The 22,981-nt window shown below is 34.6% G+C and overlaps 1 protein-coding gene across 1 annotated transcript in view; it reads left to right on the top strand.

Moving 5' to 3' along the window:
* LOC136846796 (carbohydrate sulfotransferase 11-like) overlaps nt 1–22,981 on the top strand; it is a 67,223-nt gene that overhangs the window by 33,239 nt on the left and 11,003 nt on the right. The window contains exon 3 of the mRNA XM_067118050.1: nt 1,686–1,843. Coding sequence (XP_066974151.1) covers nt 1,686–1,843 — 158 coding nt within the window. The remainder of the gene's footprint in view (nt 1–1,685; nt 1,844–22,981) is intronic.

Raw genomic sequence — 22,981 nt, 5'->3', positions numbered from 1 at the left:
TCTCTCTCTCTCTCAGTTTACAGGGAGTCCATGTGTCTGTATTAGATACTTATGCTCTCTCTCTCTCTCTCTCTCTCTCTCTCTCTCTCTCTCTCTCTCTCTCTCTCTCTCTCTCAAGCGTTAACACGTTCACTTTCCGTAGCGATCTTATCGCCAAATGAGGTGGCGTAATTTAAAAGCGCTTTTTACATATATAAATCCAACTGACGTTTTCGCGCTAAAACTAATTTCGAAACGACTTTGCTGTATACCTCGATAATAATACTTTATGCTTAATAGCAATCACTAGAGGTTTATTAGTAAATTTTATCATAAGTATATATATAATCTATAATTGAATAAGGTTTTGTTGTGATTTCACTATTATGAGATTATGATGCAAGGGGAATCTACACTATCATAAATGATACTTAGGCAGAAGCTATTTATGGGAATTTTATTTCACAAATGAACTGTATATGAGTTAAAAGCAAAGGATACATAAACCACAAATAAATAACTCCATAAACTGATGACATTATACTACACATTTTTAGGCCCACGTAAAATAATATGCGAACGTTAGGATACGTATCGAGGGAACATGAACCATACATAAATGATACGTGAATCAAGAATGAAGGACACATAGCACGAGTAAATCATTCATGATATAGACATCGTTGTGCTTTCAAAATTAATTTACATCATACATAAATGTAAAAAAAAAATCCTTCAATCAAATACGAGGGATAAATGATCCATTAGAAACTGAAATGATACATAGGCATGTGTAGAAGAAGACAGAAGACGTAGAGTATAAGGAAAGTATACGTTATGAATCACAAGCGAAACGTAAAAGATTCGTCAATACTTAGAATATAGATTTCTGTAGCCTGCCTCTGATCGTCATCACCTCAACTCAGTTAAATGTCATCAATCGCATTATCTCAAATACATACGATTTTCATCGCTATTCTCGTCAAGTATTATCATAATTCTCGTGGCGTCATGTGATCGCTTCGATTTAATCTGTTCTCATGAAGTATTCCTATAAAATCAAATTGAATAACTCCTGTAACTTGTTCAAATACATACGGTTTTCATCGCTCTTCTCGTTAAGTATTATCATAATTCTCGTGGCGTCATGCGGTCACTTCAATTTAATTTATTCTTGAAGTATCATCATAAAATCAAATCAAGCAATTCCTGTAACTTGTTCCTAGAAGTTCAGTTCAGTGACTTTCAATACACACATTTAATAATCACTGTTGCCTTGGTCTCGGCTAACACTTCCTAAAAATACCAATTTAATCAGATCTGTTTTTATTTACTCACTCTTATTCATCTTCAGTTATTCTTATAACATCAAATCAAGCAGTTCCTTCAACTTGTTAGAATTTCAATTCACATGACTTTCAATATAAATGTAATAATCTCTGCTGCCTTGTTCTCAACTAACACTTCCTAACAATACCAATTTAATCAGCTCTCTTTTTATTTTTACTCACTTTTATTCCCCTTCAAGTATTCTTATAACATCGAATCAAGCGGTTCCTAAAATTTAACTTGTCAGAAGTTCAGTTCACGTGACTTTCAATACACATCTAATAATCAGTTGCCTTTTTCTCGACCAACACTTCCTAAAAACACCAATTTATTCAGTTCTCGTTTTTTTTTTTACTCAATTTTATTCATCTTTCCAGAACGAAGCTGACCTCAGGACCGAGTACAGGGAGAGAGTGGAACAAGCGCATGACGTGTGTAACAGGTACGATGTGTACATGACGCAACCGGACTATATTCGCAGTCATGGCAGTAACCAAGAGGCCATGCAATATTCGGACTGGTTTACTCTGAAGAGGTAAGTTTCGCCTCAAGAAATGATGTTGAATCATATCAAATAATATCCTTTACTAAGGCCTTTTTTTTTTTTTTTTTTTTTACCTTTTGGGCCACTGCGTATAACTTTAAAGTTGTGTCTTTGTTAATCTCTGTGATTGGCTGTCGAAATGTTTTCTGGGTTAATCTTATGTATGTGACGCATATATATATATATATATATATATATATATATATATATATATATATATATATATATATATATATATATATAAATATATATATATATATATATATATATATATATATATATATATATATGTATATATATATATATATATATATATATATATATATATATATATATATATATATATATATATATATATTATATATATACAGTATATATATGTGTGTGTATATAGATATATAGATACATATATATGTACATACATGTGTATTGATATAATACGCCTGATTTCGTATCAATGATATCAATATTACACAAGAAAAATCCCTAAGTTCTTCATTATAAAATAACGTATTAAAATACAAGTAGACCAGAGGATAGGCAGACAGCTATAAAACAGATACATACATACATACATCCACGCATACATACATACATACATGCATGCACATTAGATTTCATTGCATATCATTTTGTTCAAGCCCCAAAATCGACAACTGCGTTCGCCCAATCTTACCTAGATCTTACATACCCGTTGCGCCTGGCTTTCCATGTCCGTCCGTCCAGTCTTTTGCATATATGAAAAAACCCAAAGAAAATGGGAAACGCCTTTTTTCATACTCGGGTCAGGCATGTAATTAGGGGGTTTTGTTGCTATCACGGTCTGGTGGATAAAAGATGGACATTTTATCTTGTGCCGGACAAGTCTTGGAAGAAGTGAAATGTATCTCTTTAATTTTTTTTTTAATTAATGGATTGGTTTCATAAATCGTTTTGTTTTAAACTTTCAATGGTAAGTTCTTCGAAGGAGGTATGAGAAAGTGAAACGTTTTTGGAGATCCGTAGTGGTGTTGCACATACACACAAACACACAAACACGCACACACGTATAATAGCATGAATAAACTAGTGTGATAAACGTCCTAAAAAAAAAAAAAAAAGCGAAGCGGTTAATGCTAGTCCATTTTCGATAGTTGGAATTTCTTTGCTTTAAATTTTGTTTTATTGTATTATATTCGTTAGGGTGCGACCACACTGCAGTAAAACACGGCACAAACACATGTCGGCAACCTATCGCATACATATCACAAAGAGGTTGAAAATAAGTCAAAGACCTTATGTGGGGAGCGAAGCTTTGACAAATGCTGTATAATCGTACCAAGTCCTTGTCAGGACTACCAATAAGTAGCTGACTTGTACTCAACTTGTTTGTGATAAGTATGCGATAAGTTAGCGAAGTAGTTTATGACATATTGTACTGCAGTGTAGACACACCCTCATCAACTATAAAGCAAATTGCCCAATGATTAACAATGTTTTTCCTTTCTCTTGATTTTTACGTTTTTCGTAATGGAAACAGTGGTGACGTGGCCTCTTGGTTGGTAGAGATGAGGTGGTCTACTAATTATTGCTGTTTCCAATACTAAAACTAGCTCTGCTACTTCTCTCTAATGAATTTTAAGGCAATGAACTAATGCCAATGCCACTACGCTTACTACCATTTAATTCATTTTAATATTATAAAAAAATATTATGAAGGTGAGGTATATAATTATTATTAACCTACCATTATCAACTCTAGTATGATTGCTATCGCTGATTTTATTCCTCCTCCTCCTCCTCCTCCTCCTCCTCCTCCTCCTCCTCCTCCTCCTCCTACTACTACTACTACTACTACTACTACTACTACTACTACTACTACTAATAATAATAATAATAATAATAATAATAATAATAATAATAATAATGATAATAATAATCTCCATTACATCCTAGTGATGAGGAATACGATATTATGATAACAATGATAATAATTCTCTGTTCTTGTAATTTCTTTCTCACCTAAAAGTATAAGATAATCTCAAAAATACAGAATATTTGCCTGGTAAGGTGGTCAGTTACCAAGAACAAGACCTGCCCATTGCAGACATGAGAACTAACGCAAGGGAATCCCACCTTCTCCAGGCAAAGCCCGAATACAGTCTTATCCTCTTGAAGTCTCCTTCGTTCCTCCGTCGTTTTAGGAGAGACCAAAGGCTAAAATCCGACTGGGTATTCCCGTACCCTCAGAGGATTTGCTTTGGCCAGTGACCTGCAGAGGATTATGTCTGGGAGCTTCAAGACCAAAAAAAAGAGGGTTGGGGTTTCATGTAGGTCATAGCTCCGTCTCTGTTTGATGTTCATGCTTGATATATAATGTTTGGATAAAGTTTGCGTGATGGGTGCTAAGATGGATGATGAGAAATTCTCTCTCTCTCTCTCTCTCTCTCTCTCTCTCTCTCTCTCTCTGGTTATTATCTGTATTAGAACGTACTTGCTCAATCCCGTGTTTTAGTGATTTATCACTGCACAGCTTTACATAAAGGAAATTGGATAATTTGCGTAGTTAAAGTGTAGTAAGATAAAAAATAAAATAAATAAATAAATAAAAGGAATAGGATTGCGAAGACGAATGTCAAAATTGACTATAAAAATTAACATACAGTAGACGTCAAATTTTCATACTCACACTGATCCGTTTTTCTTTATTTTATTTTCGATGGGTAGATGATATCGTTATTTGTCCCAGCTGCTTCTAATCTTAAAATATTTTCTAAAACATTTTTGTGCCTATTTTTGTTCGTTTTTAGTTTATTTTATCTTGTTGCTTGTTACTGTGCGTGAATCCAGTCATCATTGCGAAGAAACTTCACCAATGTATTTTTCTTTTGAAAATACGCTTTCATGACCAATGAACTCGAGATTAATTTATCCTTTTAAATGCTAAAGAAATTGCAAGAAGAGGGAATTATTATCAATGTTATCATAATATCGTATCCCTCATCACAAGGATGTAATGGAGATTATTATTATTATTATTATTATTATTATTATTATTATTATTATTATTATTATTATTATTATTAGTGGTAGTAGTAACAGCAGTAGTAGTAGTAGGAAAAGCAATATAAGCAGAGATAGAACTCATAATAGAGCTGATAATGATAGGTTAATAATAATGATATATCTCACTTCCATGATATTTTACTACAACATTTCAATGAATTAAATGATAATAATCGTAGTGGCACTGACATTACTCCATTGCACGAACAGCTGTTAGACAGAAGTAGCAGAACCAGTTTTAGTATTGGAAACAGCAGTAACAGCAGAACACATCTCTCCCAACCAAGAGGTCGCCTCATTACTGTTTCCATCACGAAAACCAGAAGGCCACTTTCTAAGATCCCCTTAATAACAGATGTCAGGTATAGTAGGACTGTTTTTTTATTGAAACCCAGTTACTTGGGTAGATACTTAATTCACATGACTGGCAAAAACCCTTCCACGTGCTTCGAGAACCCAGTTTGACCCTGGTTTTATTTTTTTTTTCTGGGCGAGGCAAGTGTTCTCGGATTGGATAAGGTATAAGTACATTCCGTTATGTCAGATAGGGACCTTGTTGGAGTGGGGGGAGGAGGGGAAAGGGGAGGGAAGAGAGAGAAAGAGTTTTACCGTCTCTAACCTTCATAATGATTGCTCACGATGATTAGAAAACAAGAAATGGATTTCCGGTTTGAATATAATACGCGACGTACTATGAATATCATTTTGCCACCTTTTTTTTTCTACAAAATGTCTAGTGAGAGAGAGAGAGAGAGAGAGAGAGAGAGAGAGAGAGAGAGAGAGAGAGAGAGAGAGAGAGAAAGTATCAAATTACGAACTGGTAAAAGGCATATCAATTATTCACACACATTAATCAGACAGGTAATTACCAAATCAAAGTAATTGGAGCTCCCTGGCCTGCTTTTTTGTAAGTCAAGGTCACTTTTAGCCACGTGTGATGCTTTTCCAGTCGGAAAAAAAGACATCGAAATTGCCGCTGTAAATAGTTGAGAAATGGCTCAGAAATTGACCCACGAAGAGCAGTTTCTAAGCTTACGTCTTCGTCCTTTCATTGTTAAAGGAAGGAATTTTTAGTGTTTATTGGACTTCTATAAATCTGGAAGCAGAACATTCTGTTTTATCAAATGTGATATACAGTCCAAATAAGGGAATTATGAATGTGATAACAATTTTAGTTTTCTGTAAGCGAAAACTACTATAGATTCTATCCGCACTTTTTCTGTCCGCCCTCAGATCTTAAAAACTACTGAGGCTAGAGGACTGCAATTTGGTATGTTGATCATCCACCCTCCAATCATCAAACATACCAAGTTGCAGCCCTCTAGCCTCATTAGTTTTTATTTTAAGGCTAAATTTAGCCATGATCATACTTCTGGCACAGCTATAGGTACCAACAACACAGGCCACCACCGAACCGTGGCGGAGTTTCATGGGCAGTGGTTGAAAGTTTCAGACAGCATTATACGCTGTACAGAAAACTCGATCGCGCGGAAGAAACTTCGGCGCATTTTTACTGGTTTTGTTAATAATAATAAATCAATCTAGAGACTTCAGTCATGTTATACGTTACCATGATAAATCCTTGTAATTTTAGACTCAAACGGGAGATATTTCGACGAGAGATGAAAGGAAAATAAATTTAAATGAGAATGTTTTAAACAGAAAATCTGATTCCTACGCTTATACCCTTGAGATAAAATGAAAATGTGAGTAATCTAATTAGAATGAAAATGAAAATACGAATACTCTATCAAAATCAAAGTGAAAAATGGAATAATCTAAAAAAGTAAAATAAAAAAATACGAACAGTCTAAAAAAAAAAAAAAAAGGCCAGCCATAATTCTCAAAAACTCGGATTTCCAGAGCTGAAAGCCACCATTGCCTTAACAAGAATAATTAAGAGTTAAGTCACTCGAACATGCCAGTGGAAGGGAGGGGGGCAAAGGCGGGTGTGGTCGGTCAATTTTACGTCGTCTTTGTCTGATCCTTCCGCCATTTTTTCCAGAAAATGGAGAAAGGTGCTTTGCCCTGGCCAAGCGGAAAAATCTTCAGGAGTAGGGTACTGAGTTTTGTAATTTGTAATAATTCATAACACCTCGTGTTGAGATGTATATATATATATATATATATATATATATATATATATATATATATATATATATATATATATATATATATATATATAAAATATATATATGTATGTATGTATGTATGTATGTATGTATATTTATATAATAAAACGCCACCTGCAGGATCTGATCCACCCACTAATATCAGGACGAGAAATAGTGTACACGGCAAGCAATCATATCTTCTCCAAAGAATCTTATTTCTACTGGAAACACCATCTACCAAATAACATGAGGCCATTTCAGCGATCGAATATCAGACGAGACTAAGATCACGCAAGACAAAATTCAGACAAGAATTGCGTGATACTTAAGGAAATTGAGTTCCCCCCCCCAAAAAAGTTTCCTGGGTGATTTCGACGCTTCGGAGAAAGTGATGTAGGTAGCGTGATTAGCCTTGATATCAGAGTAAATTATCTTCATGAACGTTTCTTTCGGAACATCAATCAAAAGGTTTGGGGAATACAATCTGAATACAATTAGCATTCACAGGCTGCTTCGTAAAACGCCGCCGGAGATATCATTGAAGCCTAGCGGAGCTGCGAGGAAGTCAAAATTGGATTTACGTTGAGTGGATAAGATTTTGGTTTTCCTTATTCGGTCTGAATTTCGGTCTCAATTTTTATGTTATGGCTGAAGAATTTTGACATGTGTAACGTATAACGTAAGAATTATATGTAATCGAAACTAGGTCAACTTGTCTATATGACTGCCGACGAATTTTGACGCATTTTGCGAAATAAAGAAGAAATTATAATTCATCACATCACTTTTCATATAAACGCAAGTTACATAAATGGGCAGTGCCTATTTATTTGCGAATTAGAAAGTCAACACTGCACGATTAAGATAAGCGACACCTGACAGCCACGTGGAAATGCTTCTGATGTCGACGCCATAAAAAACAAACTAATGATCATCGAATTAGACACGGTTAATGGCATTAAGGGCTATCTTGACGTATCTGGTTTCAATCACTGAAATTAAAGGTTCTTGTTTGATCTTGGCTTCGATAAAACTTTTTATACTTCCCTTTCGCTCTGCGTGCGAATAAAGTTAATGCCTGTGTTCACGAAATGATTCTGAAAGAGAGAGATACACGGTTTATCAGACCGTAAAAGTGAATCTGAAGACGTCATGCAAATTATTTTGCTGTACACCCTGAGGCTTCAAGGAGAGGGAAGTATTGTCATGATGTTATTGCCTATTTCCCCGTAACGTATGACCTTTCATTATCTAACACCATAAGCTCGGAAGAAAAAAAAATTAAAATTTCCTCACATGCAAATCAGAGTAAGCCATCATTTCAGATCATGCCAACTCACGCTGTCTGAAAAGGTATGTGATTTGGTCCTAACTCCTTCCACCCACCGTAGGGGCGTGTGTGGGTGTTGTTGACCTACAACAGCCTAGGTCACGAATCAAAAAAGAAAGAAAAATGAGGAGAGAGAGAGAAAGGGAAATAAGAATGGAATTAACTAAGTTACCCCCCTAAAAGAAAATGGATGTGCCACTTAGGCACTCTCTGGAAAGAACATCTAAGAACCACTCATTAATTTACAGGACTGACGAGTCATCGTGCTCGACTGTCTATTAACCTGTCTATCCCTTCCGGGCATTTGACAGCTTACACCTGTCGTTGCAACATGAGAGCGCCCGTCTCAGTTGCGTGGGAGGTTTAAGTACTTTTCCATGCGAAAGATACGTCACGAGAAGAGGGCTTACTGAAGAAGGAATGAAGATTTGGGATGTAGAAATAAAGATATGGAGTGTGGAGGATTATCCTCTTCACCTGCGAATCGTAGAAATTAATGTTTTCAGAGAGAGAGAGAGAGAGAGAGAGAGAGAGAGAGAGAGAGAGAGAGAGAGAGAGAGATGCTACGCAGACAATTACAAAATTCACATAGATATCCTGAAGAGAGAGAGAGAGAGAGAGAGAGAGAGAGAGAGAGAGAGATGCTGCGTAGACAATTACAAAATTCGCATAGATATCCTGAAGAGAGAGAGAGAGAGAGAGAGAGAGAGAGAGAGAGAGAGAGAGAGAGAGAGAGAGAGAGAGATGCTGCGTAGACAATTACAAAATTCGCATAGATATCCTGAAGAGAGAGAGAGAGAGAGAGAGAGAGAGAGAGAGAGAGAGAGAGAGAGAGAGAGAGACCATTACAAAATTCAAATAGTTAGCATAAAAGGTTAAGACAGACAGACAAACAGAGATGATATCAATATCAACGTCCATTTATCTGGACTGACTCCTTCAAGATAAAGCACCGAGTTAAGTATTCCTTTGTCCTTCCACAAGGCAAGAAGTCAAGTCTATAATGCCATTCCAAAACAACTAAAAAACATCTTTTTCTTAAGTTCTTGCTTTGACCGACGAAACCTGTGCGCAGTCAGACCCCAACCCTAGGCAATAAAAGCGCATTAAGATAATGACATGAGCCATGAAGCTTGAGTTACAACCGCCCGTTTTGGACAATAGGTCCCCTCAGCCGTGCGCATGCGTAAAGGCTTTAAAGAAATTGAGCAATTGCGTACAATAACAGTAAGGTCTGGAGAGGCGAGTTTTAAATTCTTTGCAAAAAAAATTTTTTAATAGTGATTATAATTCAGTTACGAATAAATCAAGAAGTGGTTTTATAAATCACATGTCAAGTTTTTAATGTTATTTACTGATGATTTTCATTGCATATTTGCAATGTATCTTTTGCTAAGATAAATGGTGTCAAAATATTAATTAAAAGCAAAGGCAAATATTTTGATATTATATATATATATATATATATATATATATATATATATATATATATATACATATATATATATATATATATATATATATATATATATATATATATATACATATATAATATCAAAGTATTTAGCTTTACTTTCAAACAATATTTTGACACCATTTATATTATAATCACTATTAATAAAAGTATATTTTTTCAAGGGATTCAACACTCTTCTCTCCAAAACAGTTGTTTTTAATTTTCTATAACAAGAAAAGAATCTTACAATATATATATATATATATATATATATATATATATATATATATATATATATATATATATATATATATATATATATATACCACATTCTTTGTTTATAGAAAAATTAAAAAATAATATCAAATTAGATATATTAAATTTCCTAACTGTTGCGTTCACTCGATGCCATTTTGCCCTTTTTGCTTAAGTGAACTTTCGGAAACTGGTATTGCTCGGGAAGTTAAGTTTGCCACAATATATCGTGATTGTTTTTCAGTCTAACGAATTTACAACACGACGGACAAACGCACCCACACGAAAAAAGAATTCGTGATCTTGTGTTGATTAAAAGGCAAAAAAAAAAAAAAAGACAGCATCTTAATAGAAACAGTAGAAACAGAGAATCGAAAAATTGGGAATAGAAATAGCAACAATAATTGTAAGTGTCTGCTGATAATGTTGCAACACCAACTGCTAAAATTCTCACCTTGTTGTAGGATTGTTTTGGTGTTGAAACCATTGATAAGATCCTCACGAATTTTGTATGACTCTTTCGTCTCTGATTTCTTCATTTATTCCCAGTTTCTTCTTCTTCTTCTTCTTCTTCTTATTCTTCTTCTTCTTCTTCTTCTTCTTCTTCTTCTTCTTCTTCTTCTTCTTCTTCTTCTTCTTCTTCTCAAGCCGTGTGTTCTGTAAAATGAAATAAAACTTTACTGAGAGTTGCAACAGACGATGGTAGAAAGTGCATTGAGAGAAAACGGGTCACATAGAGGCCTGGAATGCTAGAAGACAGTGTACACAGTAATTATAAAAGAGATGAATAATATGCAAAAAAGCGAATGAATTCAAAGCTAAATCGATAAATGTTGGGACCAGAAACATAAGAAATGAAAATCCTAGAGAACTATCACGTGGTCCTAGAAAACTGGTTATCGAATGTGCTTGTTTTAAATTTAGTTTTATTTGTGTGTCGTGGGAGACAGGGTGTGGGGGGTTGGATGAGTGTGGGACGGAGTGGGAGGTTGGGGGGGGGGGGTGATTACCATCTCAGGATAAAATTATACACATGCTGAAATCACATGACCCGTAGGCTACAAAACATTAAGTCCTTAAGATGCACCGTTGAATACGCATAGAAACCATCAATAATAATTGTCTATTGAAGGCAAAATACCTCCTAGGGACAGATGCCTTTACCAACTAAGATACCTTCATGTTCTTCTCTGAACCTTCGTCCAATAAAAGAAAGGGAAAGTCTAGGAAGGGAAAGTTTGAAAGTCTCAACTCCGTGAAAGTGGCATGATAGTGGTTATCAGAGGTGACACTGACGGGTATAGGAGATAAAGTAGAGAAATTATGGGCAATTTGGAAATACGCAGGTAGATTTATACTTGGGAGGTAAAGGTAAGCTTATACAAGTGCGTAGAGCTCCTTTGAGACAGGCCGGTGGCCAGATATACAGACAGTCAGGCAGAGAGACAGACAGACAGACAAAGGAATATTCTAATGTGGTTCTTAAGAAAAAGCCAACAATATATATATATATATATATATATATATATATATATATATATATATATATATATATATATATATATATATATGTATATATATATATATATATATATATATATATATATATATATATATATATATATTTATATATACTGTATATATATATAAATAAATATACATATATATATATATATATATATATATATATATATATATATATATATATATATATATATATAGAGCCTCGGTGGCTCAGTCGGTTACAGCAGCAGCTTCGGACTTCGTAGAGGTCTGTGGCGCGGGTTCAAACCCGCAGCCGGCTGATCAAGAGAGGCAGACACTTTGCTATCCGTGTAGACATCCCGGGATTATATATGTAATCAACGGATAGGTTTGCTTAAAAAGCAAATGGATGTTACAGACTAAATACACACACAAAACAAAGCCACTACAACACCTTCTAAAAACATAACAAACATCTCACACGTCTCGAACTCTCGCCATACCCGCGCAATAACTTCTCGCTGCTGGGAAGAAAGGGCGTTGGGTCGGGTATGATACATGAAACATACGTACCGGGGTCTAAGCGATGTCAGGCAGGGCAGCCGATCGAGACCACAGGTCTACCCCAAAGCCAAATCAAAAAGTCCTTCAAAGAAGGCATCGTGCGTACCCCATACAAAAATGGGAATAAAAGCACGTTAAAAGAAAAGATATATATATATATATATATATATATATATATATATATATATATATATATATATATATATATATATATACAGTATATATATATATATATATATATATATATATATATATATATATATATATAATACACACACATATGCAGTATATACATATTGTATATATATTTTCTTCAGACGTATATACGGGTTAAAATACCCTTACGAAATTCATTCCAATGCTAAAAGAATTCTCACTTCTAGACTCACACGCCATAATTTAATGGACTTGCCAAACACATTGCAGAGGCTGTAATCAGTGCCTTTCTAGATGCTGTCAATCAAGATGCTATCAGGACAGATGCTCTCAAGTACAGGATTAAGCCCGTGGAGAGAGCACTTAATATTTTAAGAAGGATAATGGGCTGTGCAAGTCGAGATGTGAGTCCTTGCTAGGGGGGAAAGGACTAAGATTATACTAGGAACCGTCTGGAATTGCATTTTTGTAATTACCTCCCTAGAAAGGTTACGATTAAAGACTGATCTGTTTATGTCTTTCTTTATAGTTAAGGGAACAATTGATCAGATTTTGGCGTAGATTCGATCCGGGAATGTATATCCTGAATTAATTGTATCACTTTGCTTATTGTAGTTATAACTGGTGTGCATTTAAAGAAAACGGCAGCTTTCTAGTGTTTGTGAATGAAAGTGTAACTCCCCCAGTGTTTGGGTTAATGATGCCAATCGTTTCGACTGAAGTTTACATTTCTCTGATTACTTTTCGTAGTTGTTAATAGGCTTTTTCATCCATTCTTCTATCGCATCGTAAAAAATTGCGAAAACGCCTCAACTGCAGATTACAAAATCTTCGCTGACAGCATGATTATTTATAGGTCAGTTTTTAGACGAAGACTGAGGGTCTGCTCTCTCTCTCTCTCTCTCTCTCTCTCTCTCTCTCTCTCTCTCTCTCTCTCTCTCTCTTTATTCATGTCGTAATCTTGGGTGAGGGTCATGGTTTCTATGAGGCGATCATAAGGACACCAAGAAATTCTTTGTTCTTTAGTCTTTGTCTTCATTCGGCATAGTTAATGATGGTAATTATCATTTTGCCTTCATTTTCTGTGTAAGTGGGTCATTAGGGTTCAATTCCCTACAATTATTTGCTAGATTTTACAGATTAGCATTCGTATACAAGTCATATAACTTGCAGCGCTGCTATTAAAGTTCATAAAAGTCGTTGTCAGATCTAGATTACTGTATGCATGAATTTTGTAATCCTGTAGATTAAGTTTTTTTTTTAATAAAGCAGTTAAAAGTTCCATTGTATAATGCTTGTACGATGTTACCAGAGAGAGAGAGAGAGAGAGAGAGAGAGAGAGAGAGAGAGAGAGAGAGAGAGAGAGAGAGAGGACCCATGGCATTACATCAAATAAGACAAAGTCACTGTAAATATCATAACGAAAATATCAAAACGCTTTTATCTGAGATGACGCCTAACCGTGGCTTTCACGTTCCGCTGTCACGACAAAAACACGAAAATAGAGATATAAAAGTAATATGTTTTTTTTACTGACCTGGAGTAAAAACCAACGGGAAGAGAAGAAAGATTTTCACAGCATGAGAATAGAAATATATCTTTGTTCTCTTTATCTAATATTATATTGCTGAATTTCACCTAAAATTATTCAGGGCTTGTTTTCTGGTTATCAAATCAGTGGCAAGAATATCTCAGGTTGTCAAATCAGTGGAAAGAAAATATCTCAGGTTGTCCAATCAGTGGAAAGAAAATATCTCAGGTTGTCAAATCAGTGGAAAGAAATACCTCAGGTTGTTCAATCAGTGGAAAGAAAATATCTCAGGTTGTCCAATCAGTGGAAACAAAATATCTCAGGTTGTCAGAAAATATTTCAAGTTGTCTTGGAAAGAAAATATCTCAAGTTGTCCAATCAGCGGAAAGAAAATATCTCAGGTTGTCCAATCAGTGGAAAGAAAATATCTCAGGTTGTTAAATCAGTGGCAAGAAAATATCTCAGGCTGTCCAATCGGAGGAAAGAAAATATCTCAGGTTGTCCAGTCAGTGGAAAGAAAATATCTCAGGTTTTCAAATCAGTGGAAAGAAAATATCTCAGGTTGTCCAATTAGTGTCGCTACACCTACTGTTTAACTACCAGCCCGAGGACTGGTACATATTTTCTTACTAACCCTCTCGAGTATTCAGACCGCTAGGTTGGCGGGCCACCGGGTTTATGCAATGGCACTATCCCCAAAGCCACCAGTGAGCGGCGGGATTTGAACCCTGGTCATCTCGACTGGTAGGCGAGAACCTTACCACTGCGCCACCACGGCAACTAGTAATATATGCAAAACAGAAAAAAATTCATTTATTTCAGTAGATTCGGTCCCCAACGAATACCAGTGAAATTTGGATACCAAAGAACAAACCAAATATTTAAAAATATATTTTGAATGCAGGTGGTAAGTTAAGAAAATCATGACAGGCGGACCTGCTTCGAAATAACTGGCGATAGTCGTAAAAGCTAATGATGAGAACACCATTCCTGGCCGCCCCGTAAAGTTTGTGTTTTCGTTACGTCCTTATTAGTAAACGTGAGAGTATAGATCTCACAGGTACACAGACTAGAAGGGAAGCCTCTTGACCCCATTTCAATAAACAACATTTGATGTTCTTGGTAAGGAAGAAATGTTATTTTTTGCGTCATATTCTACACGGTTGAACGCGCTCATAGATCACGCACTATGCATTCGGCATTCGTCAAGGTAGAAACTTTCTAGAAGCGTAGGATATTTTGAGCATCAAAACTGACGCTTCATAAAGGAAAAAAAGCTTTTCTCTCAATTGCTATTTTGCATTAGCATATAAAAGGCAAGTTGCTAAAAATCCAAGCATATTATGATTTGTAGAACTGACTCCTAACGAGAGAAAATGTTCTTCAGTTGCGACAGAGTGGAAGATTCATCGGTTGATGGCCCGACTCTGAAAGGCACAGGTGGTAAAATCTTGAATAGCATAGTAAGTGCTATGAGAATTAGACTTTCACCCCACCTCCCTCTCGGCACTAAGGGAAAGGCCCTTTCCATCCTTTGCCGGAACCCGGAATGAGGAAAAAAATCCTGTAGTCTTGCATCTGGGTACAACAAGTCTTGTTAGTCAGCTGGGATGCGTAGAACCTGTTCTCCTACGCACCCAAATTTGGGGATCCTATCCCATAAATCTTCTTTATGATTCATATGCATTCTTTTGGATGGCCTTGTGAAATTTTTCCTTATAGTAATTACCGGTTTTCTAAAACGTTGCCCAAGAACTTTTGCGAACCAACAGGATCTTCTCAAGTTTTCTCCGGAGAAAGCGTAAGGTTCTATTATATCCTTTCTCTCTTCCAGAATAAGTTTCCTTTCTTTGTGGAATTCCAACAGTACACCAAACAGACCAATTCTTCATTGCTTAGTAAGTCATCAAGTGGCGGAAAGTTTATCACTTTTGATGGCCTTAAAAAACCAGACGGTGATCTTACGATGCCCCATAAGTTGAACAACATTACTGGTGAAAAATTTTCCCACGACTCAAGAGCTTTTCCACCAAACAGATCTGCGCCCTTCTGAATTTTATTTGACCTAATTTGGTTCTATAGATTTTCCTCATGTACATCTTATGCCTTTCCTGATTTAGCATAGGTTTTGCTAGCAACCTATTCTTTCCCTCTTGGCGTGTGAGTATGTTGTGTTTGAAAGCAGTTAAGCAGTATAAGATTTGACAAGTGCCACTGAATTCACTATTTTCATTTTCCTTTTTTTAACTCATACGTCCATCTCATGACCTTGATCACAAAGATATATTCCAAAACTAAAGAATGCTTTTCACATTGGCGATAGTGATAGGATTGACTGTGTCCTGAGAGATTGGACGTATTTAATCAAAGTGCACTATTCAGAATATTTAGACAAAGAAAGGAAAGAAAAAAAAGCTTAATTTTGTGATGCAATGAAACTCAAAAATTCTTGTTTATCCATCCTCATTAAGACCTGAAACCTTATCACAGTCACGGGATGGTAATTTTCTTTCATAAGATTTGAAAGGATTTCTGGCTCTTGAAATACGAAGACAATGTTTTATATATGTTGCGTTTTCTTTATTGTTTCTCCTAATTTTTGTTTAAATTTCCGTAATCTTTACTCGTATTTTTATCTCTCATATACTTCTGTCTGTCTGTTCCTTTCTTATCTTTGCCGACATTCAAAGATTCAAACCACTTTTCCCTTTTATGTGCAACAATTCATATTCACACGGTACATCGTTTTTATACTATGCTGCATTTTTTTTTATTGTTTCTCCTAATTTTTTTTTAATTTCCGTAATATTTACTCGTATTTTTATTTATCATATACTTATTTCTATTTGTTTCCTTCTTATCTTTACCCACGTTCAAAGACTCAACCACTTTTCCAGGCTATATTCAACCAACGCAATTCATATTCACACTGCAAATCAGGTGACGATAACGAAGTATCTAAACCCAACACTACTTGCTATTTTCTCTCTTCCATTTGATAGCCTGATCTCCGAAACAGAACCGCCCAAACCACAGTCCTAGCGCGATTAATGAACCGTGAACCGAACCACTTGAACCACCAATTTGTTCGAACATCCTACGGTTCACTAAGCAAGGAGAAGAAAAAAGGGCGTTGGTTAGTTGTTAGAAAATTCACACACAATTCGCTTGTTAGTTTTCTGTAAAAGAAAATATTGTGCCGGCTTTGTCTGTCCGTCAGCACTTCTTTTTGTCCACGCTTTTTTCTGTCCGCCCTTAGATCTTAAAAACTACTGAGGCTAGAGGGCTGCAAATTGGTATGTTGATCATCCACCCTCCAATCATCAAACATACCAAACTGCAGCCCTCTAGCCTCACTAGTTTTGATTTTATTTAAGGTTAAATTGAGCTATAATCGTGCTTCTGGCAACGATATAGGATAGGCCACCACCGGGCCGCGGCTCATACAGCATTATACCGAGACCACCGAAAGATAGATCCATTCTCGGTGGCCTTGATTAACGCTGTAGCGGTTGAACAGAAAACTCGATTGCGCCGAAGAAACTTTGGCGTATTTTTTACTTGTTTTTCCTTTGAGAAGACTTAGAGGAGAAAAACAAGGATAGGAGACTAACATTAGTGGTAGAATGTTCTCGTAAACAACGAAAACACCAATGTTACTTGGCGCTTTTAATAGAATTTTATTAGGCAGGTAATAATTCAGTTATTTCTTTATCCTTTTATCATTTCTAGAGAGAATTTTACGCTCTTTTGATGTTAAACCGAAAAACTATTATTATTATTATTATTATTATTATTATTATTATTATTATTATTATTATTATTATTATGCAACAAGCAAAAGAGACTTTTGACTAGCCAGCGGCCGAACGTGAAAACAGCTCTCTCTCTCTCTCTCTCTCTCTCTCTCTCTCTCTCTCTCTCTCTCTCTCTCTCTCTCTCTCTCTCTCTCTCTCTCTCTCGGCACGCAACCCCATTAAATATGTTGCACTTCTGGAACGCCAGAAAACTAAAATAAACCCTTCTCCTCCATCAAATCACAATAATATAAAAAGAAATTTCTAATTACCCATTTTTCCTTCAGTAACTCAACGATGCGTTTCTTTAATCTCCCTCAATTAGTACTTAACGAGCCCCCGTTAATGAAGGCTGGGCTTTCATTAGCATATAAACAACGATCTCTTTGAAATGAACCTTCATTTGATAAATGTTACCGCTTCCACGGATTCCCTTTAAAGGAATTAGGATTTCCTAACACCAGCGTCTGTGATTGGTCAAACGTCTTGACCAATCACAGTGGAGAACTACTGTGCTTTCTTCTAAATAGGTTTTTTTTATCAGTATGGAAGAATAAAGGCATTTTGGGGTTTTGTTATTATACCACTGGCCGGTATTTTTAAAGAACATTTTAACTTTTTATCTTTTATCTTTATTCCTCAAAAGAAGGATTTGTTTAGACAATTTGATCGTTAACTTTGAACACAAACACACACACAGATACACACAGACATATAAAATATATATATATATATATATATATATATATATATATATATATATATATATATATATATATATATATATATATATATATACGTATATATATATGTGTTTGTGTATGTGTGTGTGAGAGTTTGTTCATATGAATGTATATGTATATATATATATATATATATATATATATATATATATATATATATATATATATATATATATATATATATATATATATATATATATATATATATATATATGTATATGCATATGTAAGCCTTGGCTATTATCAGCCAATATCAGTTCAGATTAGCGACGAAATTTTAATTTTATTAGACATTTTCAAAATACAATAAACATTTTGGAAAATAACAACAGGTAGGAAGAAGACTAAATTGAGTCAATTAAGCTTAATTATATCTCCTCATCGATTATAATTTCCTTTGAAATTAAGGACGAAAGCGGCAAAAAGGGCGCCGATTGAAGCATGTGATTATATCCCATTCCACTGGATATAATTACCTCAAGTTACGATTATAACCCAGGCTATAATTTCATTGGAGGCTTTCAAACTCAACTCTTAACAATTCGATTTTTTTTTTACCTACATCTAAATAATTATTCATCTTAACATTAAAAATAAAGATTATATCCCATTCCACTGGATATAATCACCTCAAGTTACAAGTATAACCCAGGCTATAATTTCGTTGGGAGCTTTCAAACTCAACTCTTAACAATTCGATTGTTCTTACCCATACCTGAATAATTATACATCTTAAAATTTTATAAAAAAAAAAAATGTACTTGAATAATTATTATTCTTAACATAAAAAACTGCCATCATATCTCAAGATCACTTTTGATGTCACCCTAAAATTAATTCCTGAAAGAACACGGGCCGACAATTATCATTTAGTACAGCGGCAATGACCCGCTCTAATTCGAGACTTTCTACGTAATGGCAGCCCATAATTGAATGATAATGAAGTTATTAGAATTAACATCGAGAGCAGATGGCGTTACTGATTTGAACTTAATGAATGCAAGAAAAATATGTCAGTTTTATTTGATTATAAGTACTGTGTCAGTTCAACGGTGATTTGGCTGAAACTGATGACAATGCATAAAGACGTCAATTGTGAGTGATTATATGTACCAACAGTTTTTCAAAGACAATTTAGATGAAGACTCACAGATTTGATGTCATCCTCCATTCATTAATGTGATGTCAACGTACTGAGAATATTTTTATCTACTGTGATAAAGCTGTTTCTTCATTCAGAATGTCCCGCTTTTAACTGAATTGCTTTACGCATGTTTGCTGATAAAAAAAAATAAATAAGTTCGAGAGACATGTTCCTTTGAAAAATTTTATTTTCCAGATCGTCAATTTATTTTTGTGCTTCGCTGACTTTTTTTGGTTATTGGATACTAGCTAAGGATTAGGACAAATTAATCGCTTTCTTTTTGGAAGACTGGAACAAATTAATCGCATTCATTTCAGGAGATTGGCACAAGTTAATCGCTTTCATTTCAGAAGATTGGGACAAATTAATCGCTTTCTTTTCAGAAGGTTGTGACAAATTAATCACTTTCATTTCAGAAGATTAGGACAAATTAATCACTTTCATTTCAGAAGATTGGGACAGATAATTCACTTTCATTTCGGAAGGTTGGGACAAATTAATCGCTTCCATTTCAGAAGACTGGGACGAATTAATCGCTTTTATTTAAAAAGATTGGGACAAATTATTCGCTTTCTTTTCAGAAGAATTAAGAGAAATTAGCATGGAGGAAGCTTCATAAAACATAGCTAAAGTATTACACATATATCAAAGGATTCAGTAAGAATTGGGTTGTAACATTTGTATTAGGCTATACAAGCTAGACTTTGGTGGTAATATCATATGTATGACATGCGCCAAATTCTCTTTGGCGATTCGTTTCTCTTTACTTTAAAATTAAGCTTTTTCATGGGAGATGTGTCCCCCTCCAACACCAGTAACCTCTTGGTGATGAAACCTTCTTAAGCCCAAACTAATATAGTTTGAATTTAAGTCTATTTAAAATTATACGTAGCTTTGAGACCCTTAGCACCCACAGAAAGGAACCAGCTTCTAATAGAACAATCAAGAAAGTACAAATATCTGCGTTGGACTCCAATGCCAAAGATACAGTACTATCTAAACCAGTCTACAGACAGCTATAGGCAATCCTCGAAGCCACGGCACCCATGAGAACAGAAACCCACCATCTAATAGAACCGTCAGGAAAACGTACAAGCCCCGCCGTGGACATTAAAAGACCGTAAATAGGAATGCTAGCGACAAGGCTATTGCAATAATACGCGTCGAAGAAAAACAAAAGACTGCGGAATGTCGTGCAGCCGCCATTGGAGTAGAAGACGCCATGCCGAAGTGTGACGTCACTGAAACGGCTCAGTGTCTTTGGGAATTACTGGAAGGTTTTCGGGAATCACTGGAAGGTTTCGGATTCAATCGGCTGTGGCGGAAAGGCAGATTAGATCAGGGGTGGTTGTAGTAGTGTTTTGTGTATATGTATATGTATATATATATATATATATATATATATATATATATATATATATATATATAAATATATATAAATATATATATATATATATATATGTATATATATGTATATATATATATATATATATATATATATATATATATATATATATATATATCCATATATATCCATAAATATACTACGTGTGTGTGTGTGTGCGTAAAGTATATCAAGATTACCAAAACGCGCTATTTCTAAACGCCTTATTGCACACAAGAAAGAAATAAAAGTTGCCACGAATTTGCTCTGAAATGGAAGGTGTAAATGTCATAAGGAGGGAGAACTAAAAAATAAAAAACTGACACTGACAAAGAAAATAGAGAGTGAGTTCATTTTTCCTCACTTCATTTTCTATTTCATTTCTGAAAGATTAGGAGCAGAGAAGCCTCAGTGGAGAAAAGAGATCAAGCATAGATACAAGGGAAGTGGAGAGAGAGAGAGAGAGAGAGAGAGAGAGAGAGAGAGAGAGAGAGAGAGAGAGAGAGAGAGAGAGATAATCAGAAGACTCAAAAGACACCTAAACGCAGATCATATATATATATATATATATATATATATATATATATATATATATATATATATATATATATATATATATATATATATTACATATATATATATATATATATATATATATATATATATATATATATATATATATATATATATATATATATATATATCTTTGTAAGTCCAGTTACTTGGACAGCCAATGTAATGGTTCAGTGAAGCAATACCACAAAAACATCTGATTCCTGTACAAACATTTTGCCATCACATCCAATACATAAAAACGTTTAAGCTCAGGAAAACATTTCCCTTCGGATAAGTTCCAATCGAACAGACTTGTTTTACCTTTGATTTATGCAATCAGCTGGAAAGAAAGTGAAAGAGAGTGTTCAAGTCTGAGCATTTGATAAAATCAATAGGTCAAGGAAAGGATTCCACGTTAGAGAGTAATACAGTACCGAATGATTTGTTTTCGTTCTGGAGGGAAAGTGAGCGAAAGTTTGAGTTGCAGTTCAAGCTAGGTTTTTTAATGGTTGATAGGTATCTTCTGCCAAGTGTAAGAAAGAAAAAAGTTTGGTAATTTATGATGTGAAAGGACTGATAGATAGTTCTACGAAAAATAGGAGTGATTTTGTGAACGATGGATTCGTAATTTTTCGTTGCGGGGACATACAAAATTATTTATGTAAATATCGTTGTGTGACTTCCTATAAAATAATAATGTTTGCTTGAGTGAAAAAATGGATTAATAATACAAATAATTCGGGAATGAATAAACAAATTTCAAAAGCAGTTAGTAATACAAGACAATATTTATCCATAAATATATTTCAAAATCTAGCTATTATTTTTTTTTTAGAATTTTAATACATGAGATTCGAGAACAGATTTTTGACAGAAAAATCTCTGTAGTTATTTCAGGTCAGCTTTTATTTTCTGTTAATGTAATTTGCATAAAAGACATCTTGCAGTGATTAAAACCAATAGTTTCTATTCTACACGCCCTCATATATGTTCCTCTTTAACAAGTATTTTTCTAAGTACCATCCATTTTTTTACTGTCTTGTAGAACACACACACACATATATATATATATATATATATATATATATATATATATATATATATATATATATATATATATATATATATATATATATATATATATATATACATACATATACAGTGAACGATAATAATAAAGCCACATAATGTGTAGTTATTTTCCATCTCATTCTTTCATTTTCTCCTAATTACCAACGGGTTTTGAAACGTGCACAAGCATTGCAAAATTCAAACGAAAGTAAACCCAGTGACAACTTATTTTTTCGTTTTGTTTCAATGCAGTACCATAATTTTTCAGGTTAATTCAAACGACATACGGTCAGTGTTACATCGGGAGAAATTAAGTCCAAGATTCCATTTTTTTAAATTTATTTTCATATTTTTTCGTATCTTCTCAAAACGCTTGTTAGTTACGCGAACTCATATGTAACAGATTTACGAGTGAAATTTACTGTCTCTCCGGCTGAAACACGATTTTATGGCTGCAGATATCATCTTGAAACGTCTGAAGGGAAAAAAAATTGAGGAG

The sequence above is a fragment of the Macrobrachium rosenbergii genome, chromosome 15 (assembly GCF_040412425.1).
Source record: "Macrobrachium rosenbergii isolate ZJJX-2024 chromosome 15, ASM4041242v1, whole genome shotgun sequence".
Taxonomy (NCBI): Eukaryota; Metazoa; Arthropoda; class Malacostraca; order Decapoda; family Palaemonidae; genus Macrobrachium; species Macrobrachium rosenbergii.
This window is presented reverse-complemented; position numbering and strand designations above follow the sequence as displayed.